Source organism: Pithys albifrons, chromosome 11, assembly GCF_047495875.1.
Source record: "Pithys albifrons albifrons isolate INPA30051 chromosome 11, PitAlb_v1, whole genome shotgun sequence".
Taxonomy (NCBI): domain Eukaryota; kingdom Metazoa; phylum Chordata; class Aves; order Passeriformes; family Thamnophilidae; genus Pithys; species Pithys albifrons.
In genome coordinates this window covers 24,937,904-24,959,608 of record NC_092468.1, presented here as the reverse complement: position 1 = coordinate 24,959,608, position 21,705 = coordinate 24,937,904, and the positions used below count along the sequence as shown (strand labels likewise).

At 47.0% G+C, this 21,705-nt stretch overlaps 1 protein-coding gene across 1 annotated transcript in view; it reads right to left on the bottom strand.

The window, feature by feature from the left end:
• The window catches only part of PPM1L (protein phosphatase, Mg2+/Mn2+ dependent 1L), a 51,428-nt gene that overhangs the window by 6,993 nt on the left and 22,730 nt on the right, over positions 1–21,705 (bottom strand). Inside the window, exons 2-3 of the mRNA XM_071566442.1 lie at positions 3,493–3,667; positions 98–259 (exon numbers count right to left, since the gene is read on the bottom strand). Coding sequence (XP_071422543.1) covers positions 98–259; positions 3,493–3,667 — 337 coding nt within the window. The remainder of the gene's footprint in view (positions 1–97; positions 260–3,492; positions 3,668–21,705) is intronic.

Here is a 21,705-nt window from a genome sequence, read left to right as displayed (position 1 = left end):
TGATCACAGTGGGGTTGGATCCAGGGTTGGACTTGATGATCTCAGAGGTCTCTTCCAACCCAACTGATTCCATGATTCTCTGATTCTCTGAACTCACCAGCTCTCTTAATCCTCTTCCTCTCCTTCAGCTGGTAGGGCTTGTGGTCGTGGGACAGGGGGATGGCGTTGCCGTCCTTGTCGCACAGGACCCCGCGCGAGTCGCCCACGTTGGCCACGGTGAGCTCCTTGTCGGACAGCAGCGCTATCAGGCACGTGGTCCCTGGGCACACAGAGGGCAGGGGGGCACAGCAGACATGGGGGGATGTTTATAGGTGAGGGATCAGAAGGAAAATGTTCTCCCTGTCAAGGAATCCCAGAATCGCTGAGGTTGGCACAGCCCTCCAAGGTCACAGAGCCCAAGCCCTGAGGGATTGATCCATCCCCACGGTGCCACCCACACTGCCAGGGGCACAGAGGGGGAGTGCTGCCCATCTCCAGCTTGGAACTGGATTGTCCTCATGGCCAAGGAAAGTAATTAAAGTACCAATTAACCCCTGAGCCCCTGCCAAGAGCTGAGCCCTGCTGGGGTAACCCAGAGCTCCCTCCCCTCGCCCCCCAGAACTGAGGTCACTTCTTTGGCTTTACTGAAAAAAGGAAAAGACACTTTTAATTCCTTCAACCTTTAAATCCACAGCAAATGTAGTTGGTCATTGCCCACTGTGTGCAGCAGGGGCAGTGTTGGCTCAGGTGCCAGGACAGCACTGGCAGCACAGGGGGTTTTCCAGGTGGGAACAGCACAGGGTGTGTTCTCCTCATCCCACAGATCCAGAGTGGGATGGACACCGAGCAAAGCAGAGCTCAGGGAGGCCACGAATTCTGTACCTCCCCTGCAGCACTACAAGCTGGATTTGTAAAAGCTCCAGCTGTTACAAACATTCCTTGGGGCCAGACAAATATTCCCTGGGGCCAGACAAATATTCCCTGGGGCCAGACAGAACCATTTCATCCATGCAGAGTCAAGAGATGGCTGGGAAGTTTTAGACACACAGATTAAAAGGGAATTTTAGCACTGACTCCACAGTGCTGCTAAAATTGTTACCAAAGGCACTCTGGTATCTCTAACAGTAAATAAAATTAATTTAGTGGTTGTGGGGGTTTTTTTAAGTAGACCAGGGAAGCACAGAGTTGTTTTCAGCTCTGTTATTAATTGACATGTGATTATTCATGAATAAAAAGGTTTCTGCCCAGCTCTGGGAGAAGCCCTTGGGACCAGCCTGTCCCCTGGAGGTCCTGGGGGTGAAACTCAAGCACCAGCAGGATTTCAGTCCATGCCCTTCAAACCAAATTCTCAGGGCTGTTGTTTGTTGTGTTTGTTGCCCAAAACACAGTTCAAGGCTCTGCTTTGCTGTTCCCATGTTAAATATCCCATGGCTTGTATAAATAAAACACCCAGCAACAAACAAATTGTGTTTAGATCCCTGTGTCCCCAGGGTTTGTTTTTGGCTCCAGGGGCTGCCCTGCCCAGCTCTGAACTACAGCTATTTCTGCACAAGGCAGGAACATACAAATATATACATTTATCAATAATTTTTTTTGGACTTGGTGGGCACCTTGCAGACCTGCCCTCACCTCCTTCTCCTCAAATGCCTTTCAAAGCAGGGGAGACCAAAAGCCAACACACCCTCCAGGCTCTCACTCCCAAATCCCTCAGTGCTGCCCTTTCCTGCCATGAGCTGCACCTGCCCCTTCTCTCAGCCCACAAAATTCTTCTGCAAAGCCACTTCTGCAAAGCCTCAAAATAACCAGCCTGAAAAGTCAAGGTCTCCTAACTCCTTAATCAACTTCTTTATCTGCCCAGCCATGGAGCATCATGATGGCTTTACCTGGTAAAGCTCTTTGCAGAGGGGAAAAATCTCATTTTTTCCCAACAAAGCATTTCTTATCCCTATTATTTATGGTTTCTGGTGCAATTGTCCTGCTTTAATGTTCTCATTTTCTCCTTGCAACCCCTTTCTCTGGGGGAAAACACCTGCAGTGCCAGAAGGGCAGCAGTGCCACTGGAAAGGGGCATCTCCCCCCCAGACAGTGGGACCTTGGCAAGGATCAGCTCAGCAAACACAGTTTGGGGCTCCCACCTGGCTCTGGATGCAGCTCCTAAATATCAATATCCTTCCTGAGTGTCTGAGAGCAGGAAAAATGAAATCCATCTCTTCTGTCAGGCAATAATGAAACTCCTTTTCTCCAGACTCTGGGGCAGAGGGACCATCCATTAAAGAAAAACCTCCAGGACAAACCAGCTCTGGAATCCCCCAGAACTCCCTGGCACCCCACACTTAAAGCCAAAATGCCTTGAAATCCCCAAACTTGCATTTTTTCCAGCCCAGATGTTCAGAGATACCACAATCCAAAGCAACAGGATTAACAACCAACAAAGCTCCTTTGGGAGAAAATATTCCTGCACAAAATTCCCTTGCCCTGAGTGGAGAGTGTCACTTTTGGATCCCTCTCTCATTCACTTTTGGCCTCCTTTCACTTGGTGAAGTTTCCTCAGCCAACCCTCACACCCTGCCAGCATTTGGCTGTTTTCTGCTATTTTTATTTGGGAGCTCTGATGGATTGAATTCCTCAAGGGAGATTCCCCAGGATGTGGAAGCTGCCCTGGATGAACACTGAGTGTTGCCACAAAGGCCACATTGAACCTGCAGAATTGGGCCCAAAGCTCAAGGCATTTTAGGGCAGTTCTCTTGGATTGTGGAGGCAACTGAATTCCCCCCAATGGAATTCCCACCCACTCCCAGCCCCTGCACACACCTCCAGGCAGCTCCTTGCCAGGAATATCAAGTCAGCAGCACAGCAATGAGCTGTTCTTTCTGCTTCACTCCTTCTTTAGGAGGTTGTAAGTTAATTTATTTAAACACCAAAGAACTTGGTGACATTCAGGGGGTTTGGGGCATTTATTGAGGGCTATTTTGGAAAATCAGCAAAAAACCATCAAGAGTCTCATTTTGCTCTGTGATTGCAAAGGAGGCCACACATCAGGAGGAAGGATCTAAAAGCTGGAAGACTCTTCTGCCTACCAGAGAACAAAAAGTAAGTATCAAAGCTGGGCCTCCCTGGAACTGCACTGCTCAAATGCCTCCAGACCCTCCAAATTCCCTGACAGTCCACATTTAAAACCAAGTTCTGAGATTACCCAGCACACCCTGAGCTGGGACAGCCCCAAAATAAGTTAGTTGTGAAGGAGAAAAGGGCACAGAGCAGGTGGCACCACCTGCAGAGAGGATGAGGAGCCACAGGGAGATCCATCACCATCAGGATGCTGGTGGGAAATGAAGTGTCCTCTCAGCTGCTTGACATTCCATCCCTCAAGTGGAACATTTTCTGTCTCCACTGAGGAGAAAGAAATATTTCATGGAGTTCCTTTGCAGCTGTGAGGACAAAGTTCAGCACGAGGTGGGTGGAGAAAGGCTGAGCTGAGCAGAAAGGGGACCTTGGGTTGAAGCCCAACTGTACCTGCTTCGTCGTAGGACACCGTGAGCTTCTCCAGCATCTCCCGGTCGATGGACAGGATCTGCTGCTCCAGGATGGTCTGGTAGGACAGGACACTGTTCTCCTTGTCCTTCTCATAGTCCTGCAGGTGCTGCTTGAGCACCTCGGGCAGACGGGACTTCACATACTCTGCTGCCGACTGTGGAGCAAAGAGGCAGTGGGTTAATTAATGCCCTGGAGTTAATTGGAGTCAAGGATACAATGGACCACACTCCCCACACACCCTTCAGCTGAGAGTGTGGGGCAGTGGGTTAATTAATGCCCTGGAGTTAATTGGAGTCAGGGATACAATGGACCACACTCCCCATTCACCCTTCAGCTGGGAGTGTGGGGCAGTGGGTTAATTAATGCCTTGGAGTTAATTGGAGTCAGGGATACAATGGACCACACTCCCCACACACCCTTCAGCTGAGAGTGTGGGGCAGTCCAGAGTTGCCCACACACCCCCATGTGTTTGGGAAATAGAACCATGAAACACAAAAGAAATTGCTTGAAACCATCCAAAAATGGTGGTAACAAACTGAAAGGTCTTGAAACCATCACAAATGGTGGCAACTCAACTGAAAGGTCTTGAAACCATCACAAATGGTGGTAACCCAACTGAAAGGTCTTGAGACCACCCAAAAATGGTGGTAACTCAACTGGAAGGTCTTGAAACCATCACAAATGGTGGCAACTCAACTGAAAGGTCTTGAGACCATCCAAAAATGGTGGTAACAAACTGAAAGGTCTTGAAACCATCACAAATGGTGGTAACCCAACTGGAAGGTCTTGAGACCACCCAAAAATGGTGGTAACTCAACTGGAAGGTCTTGAAACCATCACAAATGGTGGTAACTCAACTGGAAGGTCTTGAAACCATCACAAATGGTGGCAACTCAACTGAAAGGTCTTGAAACCATCACAAATGGTGGTAACCCAACTGAAAGGTCTTGAAACCATCCAAAAATGGCTTAAACCCATCAAAACTGGTGGAAAACCAACAGAAATATCTTTAAACCCACAAAACTGGCTTGAAAGCAACAAAGAATGGCTTAAAAACATGAAAAATGGTGGAAACCCAAATGGAAAGGTCTTGGAACCATCAAAAAGTGGCTTGAAATCAACCATTTGGTGTCTTAATTGGAAATCTTAAGGCATGAAGTGCATCCTCCCCCAGAAAATTGTTGTCATTTCAGTCTCTGCTCGGGGCCAGAGGACACAGGAGCTGACACAAGGTGGCAGGTGGGGCTGATGTCACACAGCCTGGTGAGGAGCAGCTGCCCCTGGAGAGCTGCTGGTCCCCCTGGCACTGCAGGGACAGCTCCATCAGCCCTCTGCATCTGGCTCTGCCACCCTGCAGGGACCCAAGCACAACGTGCCTTCCAGCATTCCCACCCCTCTGCTGGGAGGGTCCCACTCCTGCTCTGAGGGGGAACAGAGATTCCCTCTCTCTGGCACAGGGTTTGGAGCTGGAAAAGCAGGAGGCTGCTCCCTGCTCCAGCCTTCCTGCCCACCTCGAGACAAAAGGGAAAAACAAATCATCCCAAGGTTGTTTTATTCCAGGCCTGGGAATGACCAGAAGTTACCTCTGCTCTCCACCAGGCTCTTCCTGGGGTTATATTTAGTTTCCCAAAGGCAATCAAGGATTAAATTGCAACCTTCAGACATGCCTGACGTCGTGCTCCACGTTCCTGCACACTGAGCAGCAGGAATTATCCTGGGAAAACTAAAGGAACTCTGCACAGGAGCACAGCAGAACTAATGGGACAGTTTTATGGCTGTTTTCTTCCATGGGAAGGCCAAAAGACACACTGGACATGGATTAATGTACCCAAGTGTGGAATGTTTCCCTGGAGAAGAGGTTGGGCTCTGGGAGGGGAATATTTCTGTGCTCTCTCTCAGCCACGGGAGAACTGAGGAATTCTGAGGCACATCAAAGCAGGACTGATACACACCAGTGGGAAACTGCAAACCCTCTCCAAGAGGCCCTGCCCTGGGAATGCTGCTCATCCCATCCCAGGGTGGGGAGGGAGGCAGAGCATCCCAAAGGATGTGCTGCTCCACATGGAGAGGATTGCCCAGGAAACAGCCCAGGAGTGACCAGGGTTCTCCAGGACAGAAGGTGCCCATGAGGATGCCAATCTCTCCAGGAGCCACTTCATCCTGGCAGAGATGTCCCTGTTTCAGGACAACTCTGGGAGCACATTCCACTCCACGTTGTCCTCAGATTTGTTCCCATTTTACTGCCATTCCCAGAGTTGTTTCTTGGCATCCTCATGCTCTGGAAAGGATTAAAGAATATTCTGTGTGTTCCTGAGAGCTAAAATGATGGCAGACAAACCACCTTCCCAATGGGAAGGGCTGGTGGTGATGGAATTAGACACCAAAATTCCCCTTCCAGCCCCACTGTCAGTGATTCCAGAGCAATTCCTGCTCCTCAGCCCCAGCTCTCCCACCCCACATTCCAGGACCAGCTGCTTGTCCTTCAGCAGCAGCACCAGGAATAACTCCCTCAAGTCAGTGGGATTTTGCTGAGCCAAACCTCTTGGAATAAGGACATGGAGCTATGAATAGTTATTCAAAGGGAAAATATATGAGAGCAAAACATAATCTGCTCTCCAGGGGATAATTCAGGATCTACAAATGGCACCAGGACAAACAGTTTGCCCTCCAAAGCAAGAACTGTGGAAAGGACAAACATGCCAACAGAAAACTACCAGCAGAGTTCCCCTCTGACACAACATTTTGGTACAATTAGCCTATTATTTCTATTAAAAAGTGTCTTTTTCTCCACCATAAACATTCAGTTCAATATTACTGAATTAGGAAAGCCAAACTCACAATTTAAAATCATTTGATCAGCTGAAAATGTTTGAGGAGCTCAGAAATCCCCTCCCAGGCCTTTCAGCAACCCTGAACACCAAACCCACCACTGCTATTTCACAGTTCCTGCACAATCATTTCCATAGCAGGGAAAAGATTAGCCTGACAAACATCTTGACTTCATCAGCCTCTATATAATCAGGAGAAAATTAACCTGACTCCAAGGAGATGGATAAAGTTCAAATTAATATTCACTCTGGGTTGTCAGAGATGTATTAAATGCATAATTACAGTAATCCAGAGCTGCTTCAGCTGCAGAAAATGAGGAGCTGCCCAGTGAGAAGTGGTGGAGGAAAAGGCCATCTGGTGTGAGCTCTTCATTCCCTGGGCATGGAGAGCTGGATCTTCTCCTTTGCCACAGCCTGAACAGGGATTTGTGGCTGCAGGAACTCCAGAGAACCCCACAGCTCATGGCTGAAAATACAAATGTGGTCACTGATGGTTCTGAACTCCACGTTTCAGTTCGTTCCCTAAAACAGCCCTTGGCTCTCCCTTCTTAAATGGAACTACTGAAGTGTCCCAGAATGAGGAGCAAGGAATCAACACACCTTGGGATGGGAAAATGGCACTTTCTGTCCCCCCTCCCACTCCCCCAACATCAGTCACAGTGGAATGTGTGGCAGTGCAGGAGCTCCTGGGATGGGATGGGATGGGATGGGATGGGATGGGATGGGATGGGATGGGATGGGATGGGATGGGATGGGATGGGATGGGGTGGGGTGGGGTGGGGTGGGATGGGATGAGTTGGGATGGGATGAGATGGGATGGGATGGGATGGGATGGGGTGGGATGGGATGGGATGGGATGGGGTGGGATGGGATGGGATGGGATGGGATGGGATGGGATGGGGTGGGGTGGGATGGGATGGGGTGGGGTGGGATGGGATGGGATGGGATGGGATGGGGTGGGGTGGGATGGGGTGGGGTGGGATGGGATGGGGTGGGGTGGGATGGGATGGGGTGGGGTGGGATGGGGTGGGATGGGATGGGGTGGGATGGGGTGGGTTGGGATGGAATGGGATGGGATGGGATCAGAAGGGAAGGGATGGGATGGGATGGGATGGGATGGGATGGGATGGGATCAGAAGGGAAGGGATGGGATGGGATGGGATGGGATGGGATGGGATGGGATGGGATGGGATAGGAAGGAGACCAGGGCACAAGAAACACAAACCCAGGGTGTGGTCAGTGGAGCACTTGTCCAACTCATGTTCTCAAACCCTGATTTTAATTAGTTAATTAAGCTGAACAAAGCCACACTCCGAGCAGTCAGTCACTGGTGCCACAGAGGAGCAAAGACAAGGCATGAGACTGATCTGCCCTCACTGCACTTGGCAGAGCTACAAGGAATGCTCTGGAATCTGGGTGCCTAATTAAAAGCCTAATTTCCTCAAGGCAAGGGGCATCATTTTAATTATCTTGCCTGGCATGTTGAATCAGGACCACAGCACTTGCCTGTCCCACTCTCTGAAGGAATAAGTCATTTTGAAAAATAAGACAACACTCAGAATCTTGCAGAGCCTTTGGAAGTGAATTATCTTTGCTGGGAGAGGATAAATTCCCACTGCACAGACAAGTTCCCGATATTGCTGATCTGAATCCTCTGCTATCTGGGACCTTCAGCCACTGACTCAGGCCCAGTGTCTGCTCACCTGCACTCCTCTTTCTCATGTAAATACATGCAAATGGCCCAAACCAGCCCATTATCCTCCCACTGATGAACTCAGCCTGAGTGGCACATCAGGGCCTGGCACAGCTCCCTGTGACATCTCCCTTGTCCATCTTGGCTGCCATTCATGGATTCTCCTTGGAAAGCTCCTGTTTTCCAGCTTTGTTCTCCAGGGGAATCAACGGGGAAGGCAACATAGCACCAGAGGGAGGAAAACTCATTAACTCCAAAACTGCTTCCTGACTTTAATTAACCATGTGCCAAATGGTTCCTGGCCCACCACTGGGCAGCTCATGGAGCCCCCAGACCTTCCTTTAGGATCCACCACTGCCTTGGGATCTCCTGGACAGCTCACGGAACCCCCAGAGCTTCCTTTAGGACCCACCACTGCCTTGGGATCTCCTGGACAGCTCACGGAACCCCCAGACCTTCCTTTAGGACCCACCACTGCCTTGGGACCTCCTGGACAGCTCATGGAGCCCCCAGACCTTCCTTTAGGATCCACCACTGCCTTGGGATCTCCTGGGCAGCTCATGGAACCCCCAGACCTTCCTTTAGGATCCACCACTGCCTTGGGATCTCCTGGACAGCTCATGGACCCACCACTGCCTTGGGACCTCCTGGACAGCTCATGGACCCACCACTGCCTTGGGACCTCCTGGACAGCTCATGGACCCACCACTGCCTTGGGACTATTAACACAGATGAGCTGAATATTAAATCAGGATAAAAGGTTTTAAAATGCATGAAAAGACTTGTCCACTACCAGTTAGATAAATCTCAGTGCCAAATTCCAATTTATCTACTAAATGTAAATGTTATGGGGCTCTCCAGCAGGGACTGCTCTTGCTCAAGCCCTGCCAGAAACATTTCACCCAACCAGGACCAAGTGAAACATCTCCTTTGACCACAGGAATAAAATCTAAGCAAAAGGAGATCATTTTTATATTGGTATCAACAAGCAGAAGTGAGAGAAGGAGCAACAACCCTCAGGATGCCCCCAAAAAAATCTCAGCTCCACGTGGAGTTTTGCTGCTCCTTTTGGCTTCATTTGGGGTTTTATTGAGCTCCTCAACCTCAACACAGAGGGGGAAAAATGAGGTTTCAAACCAACTGCAGCTCGAGCTGACCTTTCAAACTCGGTGCCTGTGACCCTGAATCGATGCAGCCCCTGCCCTGAAAGCTTTTAAGGAGGAATTCAAATGCCCTGAAAGCTTTGAGGGGGAATTGAATGCCCTGAAAGCTTTGAGGGGGAGTTCGAATGCCCTGAAAGCTTTGAGGAGGAATTCAAACGCCCTGAAAGCTTTGAGGGGGAATTCGAATGCCCTGAAAGCTTTTAAGGAGGAATTCGAATGCCCTGAAAGCTTTTAGGAGAAATTCGAATGCCCTGAAAGCTTTTAGGAGAAATTCAAATGCCCTGAAAGCTTTTAAGGAGGAATTCGAATGCCCTGAAAGCTTTTAAGGAGGAATTCGAATGCCTTAAAGCTTTTAAGGAGAAATTCAAGTGCCCTGAAAGCTTTGAGGAGAAATTCAAATGCCTTGAAACCATCCAGGGGATTTCTACAGGTGCTTCTGTGCTGCAGCTTTTACAAATGGCATTTCTTTTTAGTGAAAAACCAGTTTTACCAGAAGCCTTTCCCTCTGTAGTTGAGGGGGAAAATGTATTTATAGCCTATTAGACTCAATTAAATTGCAAAGAGCATTCATCTTCCTTTGCCATTGTTCTCTCCCTCCCAGCACAGGGTGGAATATCTGAGGCTAAATGGTCTCTCCTGATTTAGAGACAGCACTTTCTGCCAAGCACAGAAACCAGAAAGCCTCAGCCTGCCTTTGGTACTCAGCACACCCAGAGGACTCTCTTTGCCCTGAGAACTTCCCCAACAGGCAACCCTCTGCTCCCACACCTTCCTCCCATCCCTCCTCCTCCTCCCAACACTCCTGAATGAAACCATTCTGGAATTCCATCCAGGAGAACTCCAAAGCTTTGCAGGGAGAGGAATTTTCAAGTAACAGCTGAGTGTCAATGGGCAAAATATTCTTATTTTGCTTCATTTTCCTCAGTCATAAACGACCTGCACATCCTCACCCTGGAGAGGAGCCTTAGCCCTGGAACCAAGACCTGTCCTGCTGAGGCCTTTCCTAAATGAGTAAATCTAAAGCTGGAAACAAATCTTAAGCTTCTGGTTGAGTTTCTCTTATGAGTGACCTGAAAAAGATTCTGCCTCAAGAGATGCTGTTAATAATTAGCCCCATGTCACCTGCAGTGAGGAGAAGATCAGAAGATCAAGCCCCTCCCTGGGTGTGAGCAGGAGGGTCTGGGAGGCTGCAGAGCCCTGGGGGTGGTCCCAGCAGCCCTGCCTGAGGGATTCCCACATGGAGACACACCTGGGGTGGATTCACCAGGCTCTGTCTCCTCCAGATCTCCACAGATCCTGCACACAAAGAGCCACCAAGGCAAACATGGCCCTGGAACCCTCCACATGTTCCACCTCAGGGGGTGGTGACCTTTATAATCAGCGGGGAGAACAACCCTGAGCCTCCCTGAGCTCTGGTTACACCTAATCATGGCTCTCTGGGGGGTCCTCTCCTCTCCTTGGCTTTCCAAGGCCACTGGGTTGAGCTGTGACCCAACAACGGGTTGGGGCACTCCCAGCTCAGCTCCAACTCATCCAATGCCATGTGGGAACAAACCAAACTCTGTGTCCTCTCCAAGTGCTGCTGGAATACCAACCTGCCAGGAGAAGGGATGTCCCTGCCTGCCTTGGGGATCATGGGGGGAATGAGCAGCTGGAACATGAGATTTTGGGACAACCCAGTGGCTAAAAACCCAACTGGAATCCCAAGGGGTGTGAACAGTGGGGGAATAACAACCCTTGGAGTGGGGTTGCTCATGGAAAACTGTGCCAGATGGAACTTGGGAACCCAAAGAAGATGGATTTAGAAAGCAACAACAAAAAGAGAAAACTATTAGAACAAACCCTAAAGGGTTTCCCAAAGAAAGGAACTTTCCCACTGATGGGCAAGAGGTGAGATGTGGAGAAGGCTCTTAGAGATGCTGCACTGACACAGACTGGTCACTGCTCCTCTTCCTGGAAAGAGGAGGAATCAGAGAAACCTTGGAGTCACTGAGGAGACAAAGAATGGCCTTGGCTGGATGTCACCCCACTCAGCTCAGCTCATCTTGCTCCAGGAAGTGTCTCTGCCTCAGGTTCTCCATCTCCATGTGCTGTTCCATCTCCCAGGCTGAAGGACCTCACATTAAACAAAACACCTTCTTCAGGAGGAAAAGACAAACCTCCCAGAGTGGGCAGAATTGATGTCAGGGAGTAATTATATCAACCACTTAATTAAATGGCAGAGACCCAAAGACAGGGACTTCATTAAATAGAAAAGCAGCCAAGTTGAATCCATAAATAGTTTCCAAAGTGTGTTCATTTTCTGGGGCCATTTCACTGCACAAACACTGAGAGCTGTACCCTTGAGAGAAGGAGAGGCACAAATCAGGCCCAGCCAGGAGAAACACAAATGCCTGGATGTCATTCCCTCTTCCCTCTGCAAACAAACATGGCAAAGAATAAATCCAGAATTTCCCCTGTCAGTAGATCAGTTATTGAGCCCAAGGGCACAAGGGGAGCAGGGAATGCCTTGGGAGGGTTTCTGTTCACATCCCTGAAGGACCTGACCAGCCAAATCCCACCAGAAAGGTGGGAAAATGAGGGAAGAGGCAGATGTGGGAATAAAGACCAGAGACACCAATTAAAGGGAGGGGGGAGTGAGTAAAGGGGAATGAAGGCAGAAAACAATGAAACCAACTGTGTCCAAGAAACACCTGGATGTGGAACTTGCAGCTCTGGTCTGGTTGACAAGGTGGTGGTTGGTCAAAAGGTGGACCTGAGGATCTTGGAGATTTTTTCCAACCTTAATGAACCTGTGATTCAATGCCAGGAAAATATAAGTGACCATTTAAACAACACGGTCCAGAAACACACTGGAATTAAATAAGGTAGTAGATGGTAACTTTGTTTGTGTAGCAGCAGGACCAGCTCCCTCCACTCAGGGACAGCCCAGACACCTCTGATTCAACAAATCCCCAAGCTCTTCCTTCCCCTTTCTGCTTCCCTTTGCAAAGCCTTCCTATTTTTAAGAGCAGCCCCAGCATGGATTAAGTGGCCATGATAGCAGAGTATAAAAACTTCAAAGAAGCCACTGGGAGTTATTCTGCTCCTGCATTACACCCTCCTTGAAAAAGCTCCTGGGCTGCAGAGATAAGAGCACAGCTTTGATTTGAAGGCTTTTGTATTGCTTGGAGTGTTTGTGTATTAAAGTGGCACAGCCTGAAGTTTTCAGGTCTCCCAGCAAGCCCCCAGACAACAAAAAGCACATCCCTTTTATCAGGAGCATGAGCAAAGCAACTCAGGCAAAGGAGCTTCAAGATTTTGGAAATGTTCCCAAAAATATTCAAACCCTTCCTTTCCAGGGGTTTAAACAGAAATTTCAGCCAAGCTGAGCCAGTGTTTCTGCAGAACAAGAGATTGGGAATTCAGAGAAACCCAAGATGTCAGAGTGGCTCTTTGGGGACATGGCTGGTGCCCAGGCAGTGCTGGCAGTGCCCTGGGGAGGACTCTGCCCCAACCTCCCCCAGCCCAGGGACATGGGCACAAACTCTCCCACCTGGGCACAGCTGGAGAGCTGCCCAGGAACAGCTGGGCCTCCTTCAGGCCAGAGAACAGGCAGCATTTGGGGATCACAGAATTCCAGAGCTCTGCTCACTGTGCACCTCGGGAAAAGCACAACATTGCTCAGGTTTGCACCAAAAGAAACCTCAAATATAACGTGGCTTTTCCAGAGGGCTGAGAAGCTGCTCCCCTCAGAGCCTTCCCCTTCCCAATCCACCCCTGCCTCTTGGGAAGGAATTCCTCAGCTTTTCCTGACTCAGTTTGTCTGAGCTGAAAGCTGGGGGAGATGGAGTTCATGTTCTCAGCAGAAAGGGTTGGTAGCAAATCCTCCTTTTGCTGCCACTCAGGTTCTGCTTTATTATTTTCTGAATTCATTTCTGAATTCATTTCATTCAGAATCCATTTCTGAAGGGGGAAATCCAATTTTCCCGAAACCCTGTGGCACTCTGGGAAGATGCCAAGCCCTGCCCACCAACCCGGTGCTGTTCCCACCTCCAGTGGTTTTCCCCTCAGGATGGAAGAACTCTGTTGGTTTTTTGTTTGGGTTTTTATTCCCTGCTGCTGCTGATTCCATCTGGATCTTCTCCACGGAATTATTCCCACCCCACCTCTTATTTTCCATGAGTTTTGTGACACTTGGCCAAGTCCTGCTGACAGAAACCCCACCAGGTGCCATCTCCAGCTGGTGACTTCCCATCTCCCTTGACTTCCAGAGCTCTCTGCCAATGCCACTGGGAACTCTATTTTGAGCATCAAAGGGATCAGCTGTGGGGAAACCAAAAGAGAAAAGCAGAGTGGAAAAATCTGGTCCTTGAAGCATCTCAACAGATCAGCACAGAAATGAGAAAATAATTCAGAGCAGGAAACTCAGGGGTTGTGGTTTCCTGTCCCCAAAAGGGGGTTTGTTTCTTGGGGACACAGAGACTCAGGAAACAGCATCCCAAAGAATCCTGGTGGGGTGAGTCAGGCTGAAAAAATGGTGGAAAAAAAGGACAAAAGAGGTTTTGGGAATGTTGGGGGTGTGACAGAAAGGAATTTAATTGGAGAAAAATAAAATACCACTGGGAAATGTTGGGAGGTGGCAAAAACCTGGCAGACCCAGGGGGTGTGGGGTGAGGAACCAGCTTTGGAGCCAAGGAATGATGGCAAGGAGGGACCTGCAGGGAGGAAAAGGGACAAAAAGGGAAAGCAGACCCCCAAAACATTGAGTGGAGGGAAGGAAATGCAAAGGGATGGCTTTGAAGGGGTTTGGGAGGAGGATGGAGGAAGTCAGAGAATGTCATCATGGACACACCACCTTGGGAGGGCTCATCCTTCAGGGTGCCCAAAATCCCTGTTCCAGCTGGGCACAAAACAGGGACAGAGGGACACAGCTGAGGGGTCAGAGCTGCTGGGCAGGGCACCCTCAGCTCCTGGTGCCCACAAACCCCGGGCTCTGGCACTGCCCAGCATCAACTCACCACAGAGTCCTGTTGCCCAAGTGTCCCAGTCCAGCAGGTGGGCCCAGTTTGTCCCTGTGTGGGTGTGCCCAAAGCTGGGCATTCCAAACCCTCTGGGCCATTTCCCAGAACTGTTCCCAATGGCCCATTGGCAGCAGCTGCCCAGGGCACAGCTGAGCCCTCAGGCTGGGAGCTGGCTGGGAAAGAAGCCTGGCAGAGGAGCTGGGAGAACTGCCCTGCAGGGACTCCTTGGCACCTCCACACCCACCTGAGGGCTCAGCTCTGCCCATGGGCCAGCAACCATTCCAAAATCCCCCCTGACTGCCAGAGTCAGATCCCCCAGTGTGGAACTCCCTGCCCTGGGGGAGGCACTGGGGGCTCCCACCCAAACCTGAGGGGAGAGAATCTTGGGCTTTGGGGACCTCTGGGACCACTGATGGGATCCAGAGGAGGAGCAGCCCCTGGCCAGGAGGAGCCCCCCACTCTCCACCAGACTGTGCCATCATCTGCACCAACAGGTTTGTCCCTTCCTTTTCCTTTGGCCTCGGGGGAACCACGTGGGGCTCAGCACAGGGGCCACCAAACCCCCCTGTGTTTGTGCCCCAGGGGGTGGGTTACACTGCTGGGCTTGGGGGTTAAACCCAATTTCTCTTTGTGCCATTGCATTTGTTGCAATATTGTTATTAAATTGTAGCTCTGATTTATAATCTCTTTTGTGCTGGGTTTGTTTCTCCTGCAGGTTCACCTTCAAACCAGCACACCAAGGAAAGCTCAGGGGGTTGGGATGAGGGTTGGGAAGGGCACCAAGTTGGGTTTCCCTGAACAAAGATCCTGCAGCTCCAGATCCTGGGAAGAGCCTGGAGTGGTGCCTGCTGTGCCAGCTCAGGCTCCAACCCAGATTAACTCTCCTTGCTGGGCCTTTTCATGGAATTTTGGCTGGTTTTAATCCCCCAGCCCATCAGAGGAAGGAGAAAATCCCCTGCAAAATAAATCCTGAGAGGGAGCTCCTCCTCCAAGAGTTCCTGATGCTTCTGTGTAAAACCAGGAATAGCCCAGAAGGGAAATCTGAGAGGGAATTCATGGGCTGAGAGGAACTGAAAGCACTTTGGGGAGGCAAAAATTCTGCTTTAAGGAAACATTTCAGTTCCTTTCCCACCTAAGAGGCTTCACCAGGACAAAATATATAAGCAAAAAGCCTGAGAAAATTTAAGCAGGGCCATTTGTGAACTCCCCATCTCAATTTGGGAGCCCATAAACTCCTTTTTTCCCCAGGATTTTCATAAAGTGGGTTTTAGTGAAGTGGGAAATCAAATTTGCAAGAGCAACGACTGCAGCAAATCAGGATAAAATGTTTGATGCTTCCTGACACTTAAAATAATTCTCTAATCTGGTTTGCTGGAGTTTTGCAATAAACTCTCCTTGCTTGGAAATAAGGAGGAATCACAGGGGGGAAAGAATTCCAATAAAAAATGATGCACTGAATGTTTTCAACTCACACAGTTATGGGAGATTATAAAGAGCTGCAGATTAAACCACCTGAAAGGGGAATCTTTAATCCCAGCAAGCAAATTGAGAAGTAAAATTGAATTTCTCTTGATTTTAGGGATGAAAAGGAGATCCTTTATCCCCTCCATCCATGGCCAGAAATACACTGGATTTCTCTTCCACGAAGGTTATTTTGGTCACTGTTCAAGTCATGAGGTCTCAGGATCATCTTTATCCTGCTATTTTTATTTCTCCCTGCCAGGTTTTTGCCCTTGGCACAACTTTCCAGCCTCTGTTCTTTGCCATCCTTCCTGGAGCACCCACTTTATTTATTCTCCTTAAAACCTTTAACAACTTTGAATTTATGGGCTCAACTTTCCAGCAAGGCCTCGATGCTGTTGCCCAAACTCACGTGTGTATTTTGCAGAATGAGACTGTTTGAGTATTTTATTTTACTTTATTTATTTTATTTTATTTTTTATTGTATTGTATTTTATATTTTATTTTATGTTCATTTAATGTTTTTTATTTTTATTTCCTTTTATATTATATTTTATTTTATATTTTATTTTTGTATTTAATTTAATTTTATTTTTATTGTATTTCATTTTATTTTATTGTATTTCATTTTATGGTATTTTATTGTATTTTTATTTTATTTTATTGTATTGTATTTCATTTTATGGTATTTTATTGTATTTTATTGTATTTAATTTAATTTAATTTTTATTTTATTTTAATTTTATTGTATTTCATTTTATGGTATTTTATTTTAATTTTATTTTATTGTATTGTATTTCATTTATGGTACTTTATTTTATTTTATTTTATATTTTATTTTATTGTATTTAATTTAATTTTATTTTATTATATTGTATTTAATTTAATTTTTATTTTATTTTATTGCATTTTATTTTATTTTTTTAATTTCATTTTATTTTTATTTTATTTTTATTGCATTTCATTTTATTGTATTGTATTTTATTGCATTTTATTGTATTGTATTTTATTGCATTTTATTTTATTGTATTTTATTTTTTTATTTTATTTATTTTATTTTATGTTTATTTTATTTTATTCTATTTTATAGTATTTTATTTTATGTTTATTTTATTTTATTCTATTTTATAGTATTTTATTTTATTTTATTTTATGTTTATTTTATTTTATGTCTATTTTATTTTATTTTATGTCTATTTTATTTTATTTTATGTTTATGCTTATTTTATTTTATTTTATGTTTATTTTATTTTATTTCATTTTATTTTATTTTACAGGTTTTCTGTGGCAGAGCTATTTTAAACACAGCAGGACTCGAGGACAAGGTTTTCACTGCTGATTTTGGCCTATTTTACTGGTGGCTTTTGCCTTTCTCACTTTGGTCACTCATAGCAACAAAATAAAACACAAATATTTAAATCCAGACTCAAGCAAAGAAATCTGCTCAATATTTTCATATTTAGATGCCCAGGAAATAATCTGGTGGTTTTACCTAAAAACTTCCCCCATGTTTGGAGGTTTTTAATAAACACCAGCAAAAGTTTTCCTTTAATTCTTCCCATCACTTTTTGGAACCTCCTTGTGTGTTTTTTGGTCAACTCCAGGGCAGCCAAGTCTGGCTGAAACTCCTCCTGCCTCCCTGGGATCAGCACAAAAGACATTTGGGTTATGCCAGAGGGAGAAAATTCAGGTTCTGGCAGCAACTTCTGCAGAGATTTGGACCTGCAAGTGGGAATATTTTGATTTTTTTCCCAGTTGTCCATTCATCCCTTGGCCAAATGACTTTAGTTTCTTCCTTGACTTGTCGGTCAATGCTGCTGTTATGGGTTCACCCAGGTGGGCCTAGATTTGGGCTCTGAAGTCTGGACTAGGCTGAAGCTGTCAGCTGACTTGAGCTGGGCTGAGCCAACAGCTGACCTCTTCTAGCCAGGAACTTTGTATTCCATCCCACATTATGGCATCATCTCCAGGGCAGTAGGAACCAGTGTGGGAGTGGTTAAGGCAGTGGCTTCTCAGCCTCCTCTTGGGAGGACACACGATGCTGTCCCAGGGGGGATGGAGAGGACCAGGCCCACCACTGGCTCACAGGGTACCTCAGGAAAGTAAAATGTGTTGTTCTGGGTCTCTCCTTTCTGCTTGGGTTTGTCTCCCTGGGGAATAAGCTTCTTCTTAAGTAATGTGTAGTTAGGACAGTAGAATTTGTGTGTTCGTTAAGAAGTTGAGGTGGGGAACTTGTTGTTGCAGACTTGTGTGAGTGAATATTTGTACTCTCTTCTAATTGTCTCTTTCTTTCTGTGAAAGATATATGTAGATTTAGTATAAATGCAGTTTGAAGTGTTTGTTTTTCCCCTCTCTTTTCCTCCCTTTCCCTGGTGTTAGGAGGGAGGCTTTTCTCTCTGTGCTTGGGGGGGGTTGGCAGTTGCTTATCCCAAACCAAGACAGTCAATGATGCCGAAACCCGGGAGCGACGGAGGACCTTGGCGGGTGTCCCAGAATCTTGGCAGGCTTCCCGGGAGGATTGTTGTAGAAACACAGATTGATAACTGCCTTGTTTAGGTACATCCAGAACAGAAAATGTAAACAACTCTCCCTTACTGCTGAATGCTCGTTTTCACTGTTTCACTGTCTTTGTGAGTTCAAACAGCTCGACTGGTGCCTGCTGTGACTGCAGCCACTGCAGAGAAGAGAGGCCCATGTAAGCTGTTCGTGTGTGGCAAGACATGGCTGTTTGATTTGAATCCCTGAGGACTCATCATGGGAATGCTGATGTGCTGTCCTGGGCTGAGCTGGCAAAGCGCCAACTGTCCAGGACAGAGTGAAAAGGGTTCCTCCTCCCCCCAACTAGCCAAGGGAAAAAGAAGAGGGAGAGGAAAGAAAAACCCTCAAAACCAGGTTTATGCTGGAACTAACTACATGTATTTATGCAGAGAAGAGAAAATTAAGAAGATACTACAATATAACACCCACTTACACAAGTTATGTACAACAAGAAATAACTTCCCACTTCCCAGTAAACACAAATTCTACCATTTTAACTACAAATCATTCTAGAGAAGTTGGTTCTTCAGAGACAGACTTAAGCAGAGAGAAAAGCTAAGAACAAACATTTTACTTCCCTCAGATAACATGATGTTAAGCCGGTGCTCTGGGCTTGGGCCTCCCCATCCCTCCTGGGATGGCAGAGTGTCTTGCTGGCACCACAGCTGTGAAGCAACTGCCCAAGCCACACCCACACACCAGCTCTTACCCCTTTTGAGATGATGCAATATGGTATGGAATACAATATTATTGGCTAGAAGAAGTCAGCTGTGAGCTAGCTCAGCCCAGCTCAAGTCAGCTGACAATTCCCAGGCCTAGCTGAACTTTAAAACCTAAATTTAGGCCCAGCTGGCTAAACCCATAACATGTGCCCAGGAGCTGATGAGGAGCATCTCACCTGGACTGGCAAGGGGAGGAGTTGTTCCTGGCTCGATGGGCCCATGGTGCCTCAGGCCACCTGTAGGTGGATAAAGTCGAGGGGTGGATTTACCCATGAACACTGTTCTTAAGGTTATCCACAGCTGTGAAGCGTGTTTGCCATTGGGAGACCCCAGTGAATGGGGAAAAGAGGAGCCAATTTTGCCAAGAGATGGGTGGGCAAAAAAAAATCAAAATATTTTCACTTGCGGGTCCAAATCTGGCAAAAAAAAATCAAAATATTTTCACTTGCGGGTCTAAATCTGGCAAAAAAAAAATCAAAATATTTTCACTTGCGGGTCCAAATCTCTGCAGAAGTCTCAGTCTCTGTGTTAGTGTGAACAAAACCCCTCCATTTTCTCCCTCTGGCATAAATTAAATGTGCTTTGTGCTGATCCAGTGCCTTTTCTGACTGCAATAAGAACTCCAAGGCATTCCCTTGGATTTGAAAAGGGTTTTTTTGGCCTGCCTGGAGGCTCTGCTGCTGCTTTGCCTCTTTCTGTGCAATTCAAGAGCTCAGAAAGACAAAGCCAAAAAGGCCAGAAAGGACTTAAATCACTCAGAAAATCCTGGTGAAAACATCCTGGCCGTGATTAAAAAACTTCTTGGCATTGAAGGAAGTAACAGAGGAAATATTTGGTGTATCCTCCAAAAACAGGGGGGAAAATCTCCTTGTCCTGGATGGAATTCTGGGGGGAATTTATACAAAGCTCCCAAATGAAGTGCCTGGAGGCATCACAGCCCTGGGGATGGGGTAATTAGCATGGGCAGCAGGATTTAATTAAGTTTTACACCCCTGCATGATGCAGTAGATGGAGAACTGCAGGACAAGCCAACCTGCCTTAACCAGAACTCATAAATCAAATTAAACCCCCACTTATTGAAACCACTGGCACAGAAAAAGCTTCAGAAATAGATAAAAAACTCCAAAGTTCACAAATCCTTCTTCAACAAGGAAGCAACAAAAAATATTATTAATCCTGACATCCTATCCAGGGCTTTGTCTGCAGGTTTATTTTAGATGAGGGGAAAAAAAAAAAAAACTGTCACAAGGTCTGACTTTGATGTGCACTTTGCAGTGTTTTCTTAAGAGGCATTTTTGGGAGTGGTGTCACCAAAGGGCACAGGATGTTTGTGCACTGGAAAATGGAATTATTGTAGCCTGGAACAAACAGAAGAGCCTGATGGTCAAAACACAAGATTTTCATGGATAAAAGTTTGACCAAAAAAGTTTGACCAAAAAAGTTGGACCATGAACAAAATCCAAAATCCACCCCCTGGGAGGAGTTCCCAGTCCCATCCCAGGACTGGGACCTTGGGAAATGAAAGCCCCAGAATTATTGTAAGATTGGAAAACACCAAGATACAGGTGATTAAACCCCAAGAATTCCTTAAAATGCAGGTGGGGTGGGAGGAGAAGGGACGTGGAGTGGGAACTCCCAAAGCTGATTAAACACCAAACCCCCCCAAATCTGGGAGCAAAAGGGCAGAGAAGGAAAACCAAAAGCAGCTCTGGGAAGGGCTCCCCTCCAGCTGCTTCCCAAGAGGAAACTGCAGGGAATTCCAAAGGATAGAACTGAAGGAATGGCAGGAGTAGGACTATCAGGTAACACAGAGAATCACAGAATCAGTTGGGTTGGAAGAGACCTCCGAGGTCATCAAGTCCAACTCTTGGTCCAACCCCACTGTGATCACCAGCCCAGGGCACTCAGTGCCACATCCAGTCTCACCTTAAACACCTCCAGGGATGGGGAATCCACCCCCTCTCTGGGCAGAACATTCCAAAGCCTGACCACCCTCTCTGCAAAGAATTTCCTCCTGATATCCAACCTAAACCTCCCCTGGCAGAGCTTAAGCCCCTCTGGCTCTACTGTTGGTTGCCTGAGAGAAGAGACATCAGGAGATTACCAGGATGGGGCCATAATTGAATCATGGAATCATCAAGGTGGGAAAAGAGCTTTAAGAGCATCGAGTCCAACCACTGAGGCAGCACCACCACATTCACCACCAACCCACGGCCTCAAGTGCCACATCCACACATTTTTTGGACACTTCCAGGCATGGAGACTCCACCACCAAAGGCATTTTATGCCCCAGGCAGGATCTTTCTTTACTTACCCTGCTCTGGTGGAAAGGTTTGTTCTTCCCCTCAGCTCCAACACACAGGGTGAGTTTTCAGCAATCCCTGCCTTGTTTTTTACACCATTTTAGCTCGTTCAGGAGTTGCCCTCCAAGAAACAGCTGCCTGCACAACTCACACAACTTTATTAACAATCAAAGGTGAAAATAAGAAGGAGAAAGACACTTCTGGTTAAAAATAAAGGAAGGAATGCAAGGAACTGCCTGCACAAGTTTAAACTGTTCCTGCCCTCAGGAACAGCTTTTCACAGCTTGTTCAGATTCACTGGAAAACTAATTAGAGAAGATGACAAATAAGGTGAATTGTACCCAAGCTGTGGCTATAAAACAAAGGAGCTGGATGTTTGGAGGTGGTTTTTAAGGAAGTTCTGAGGTTAATTCAATAAATATAAAGGTGTTTGCCAGTTTTAGAACCTCCAACATCACTCTCCAACCAGCCCCAGCCCCAG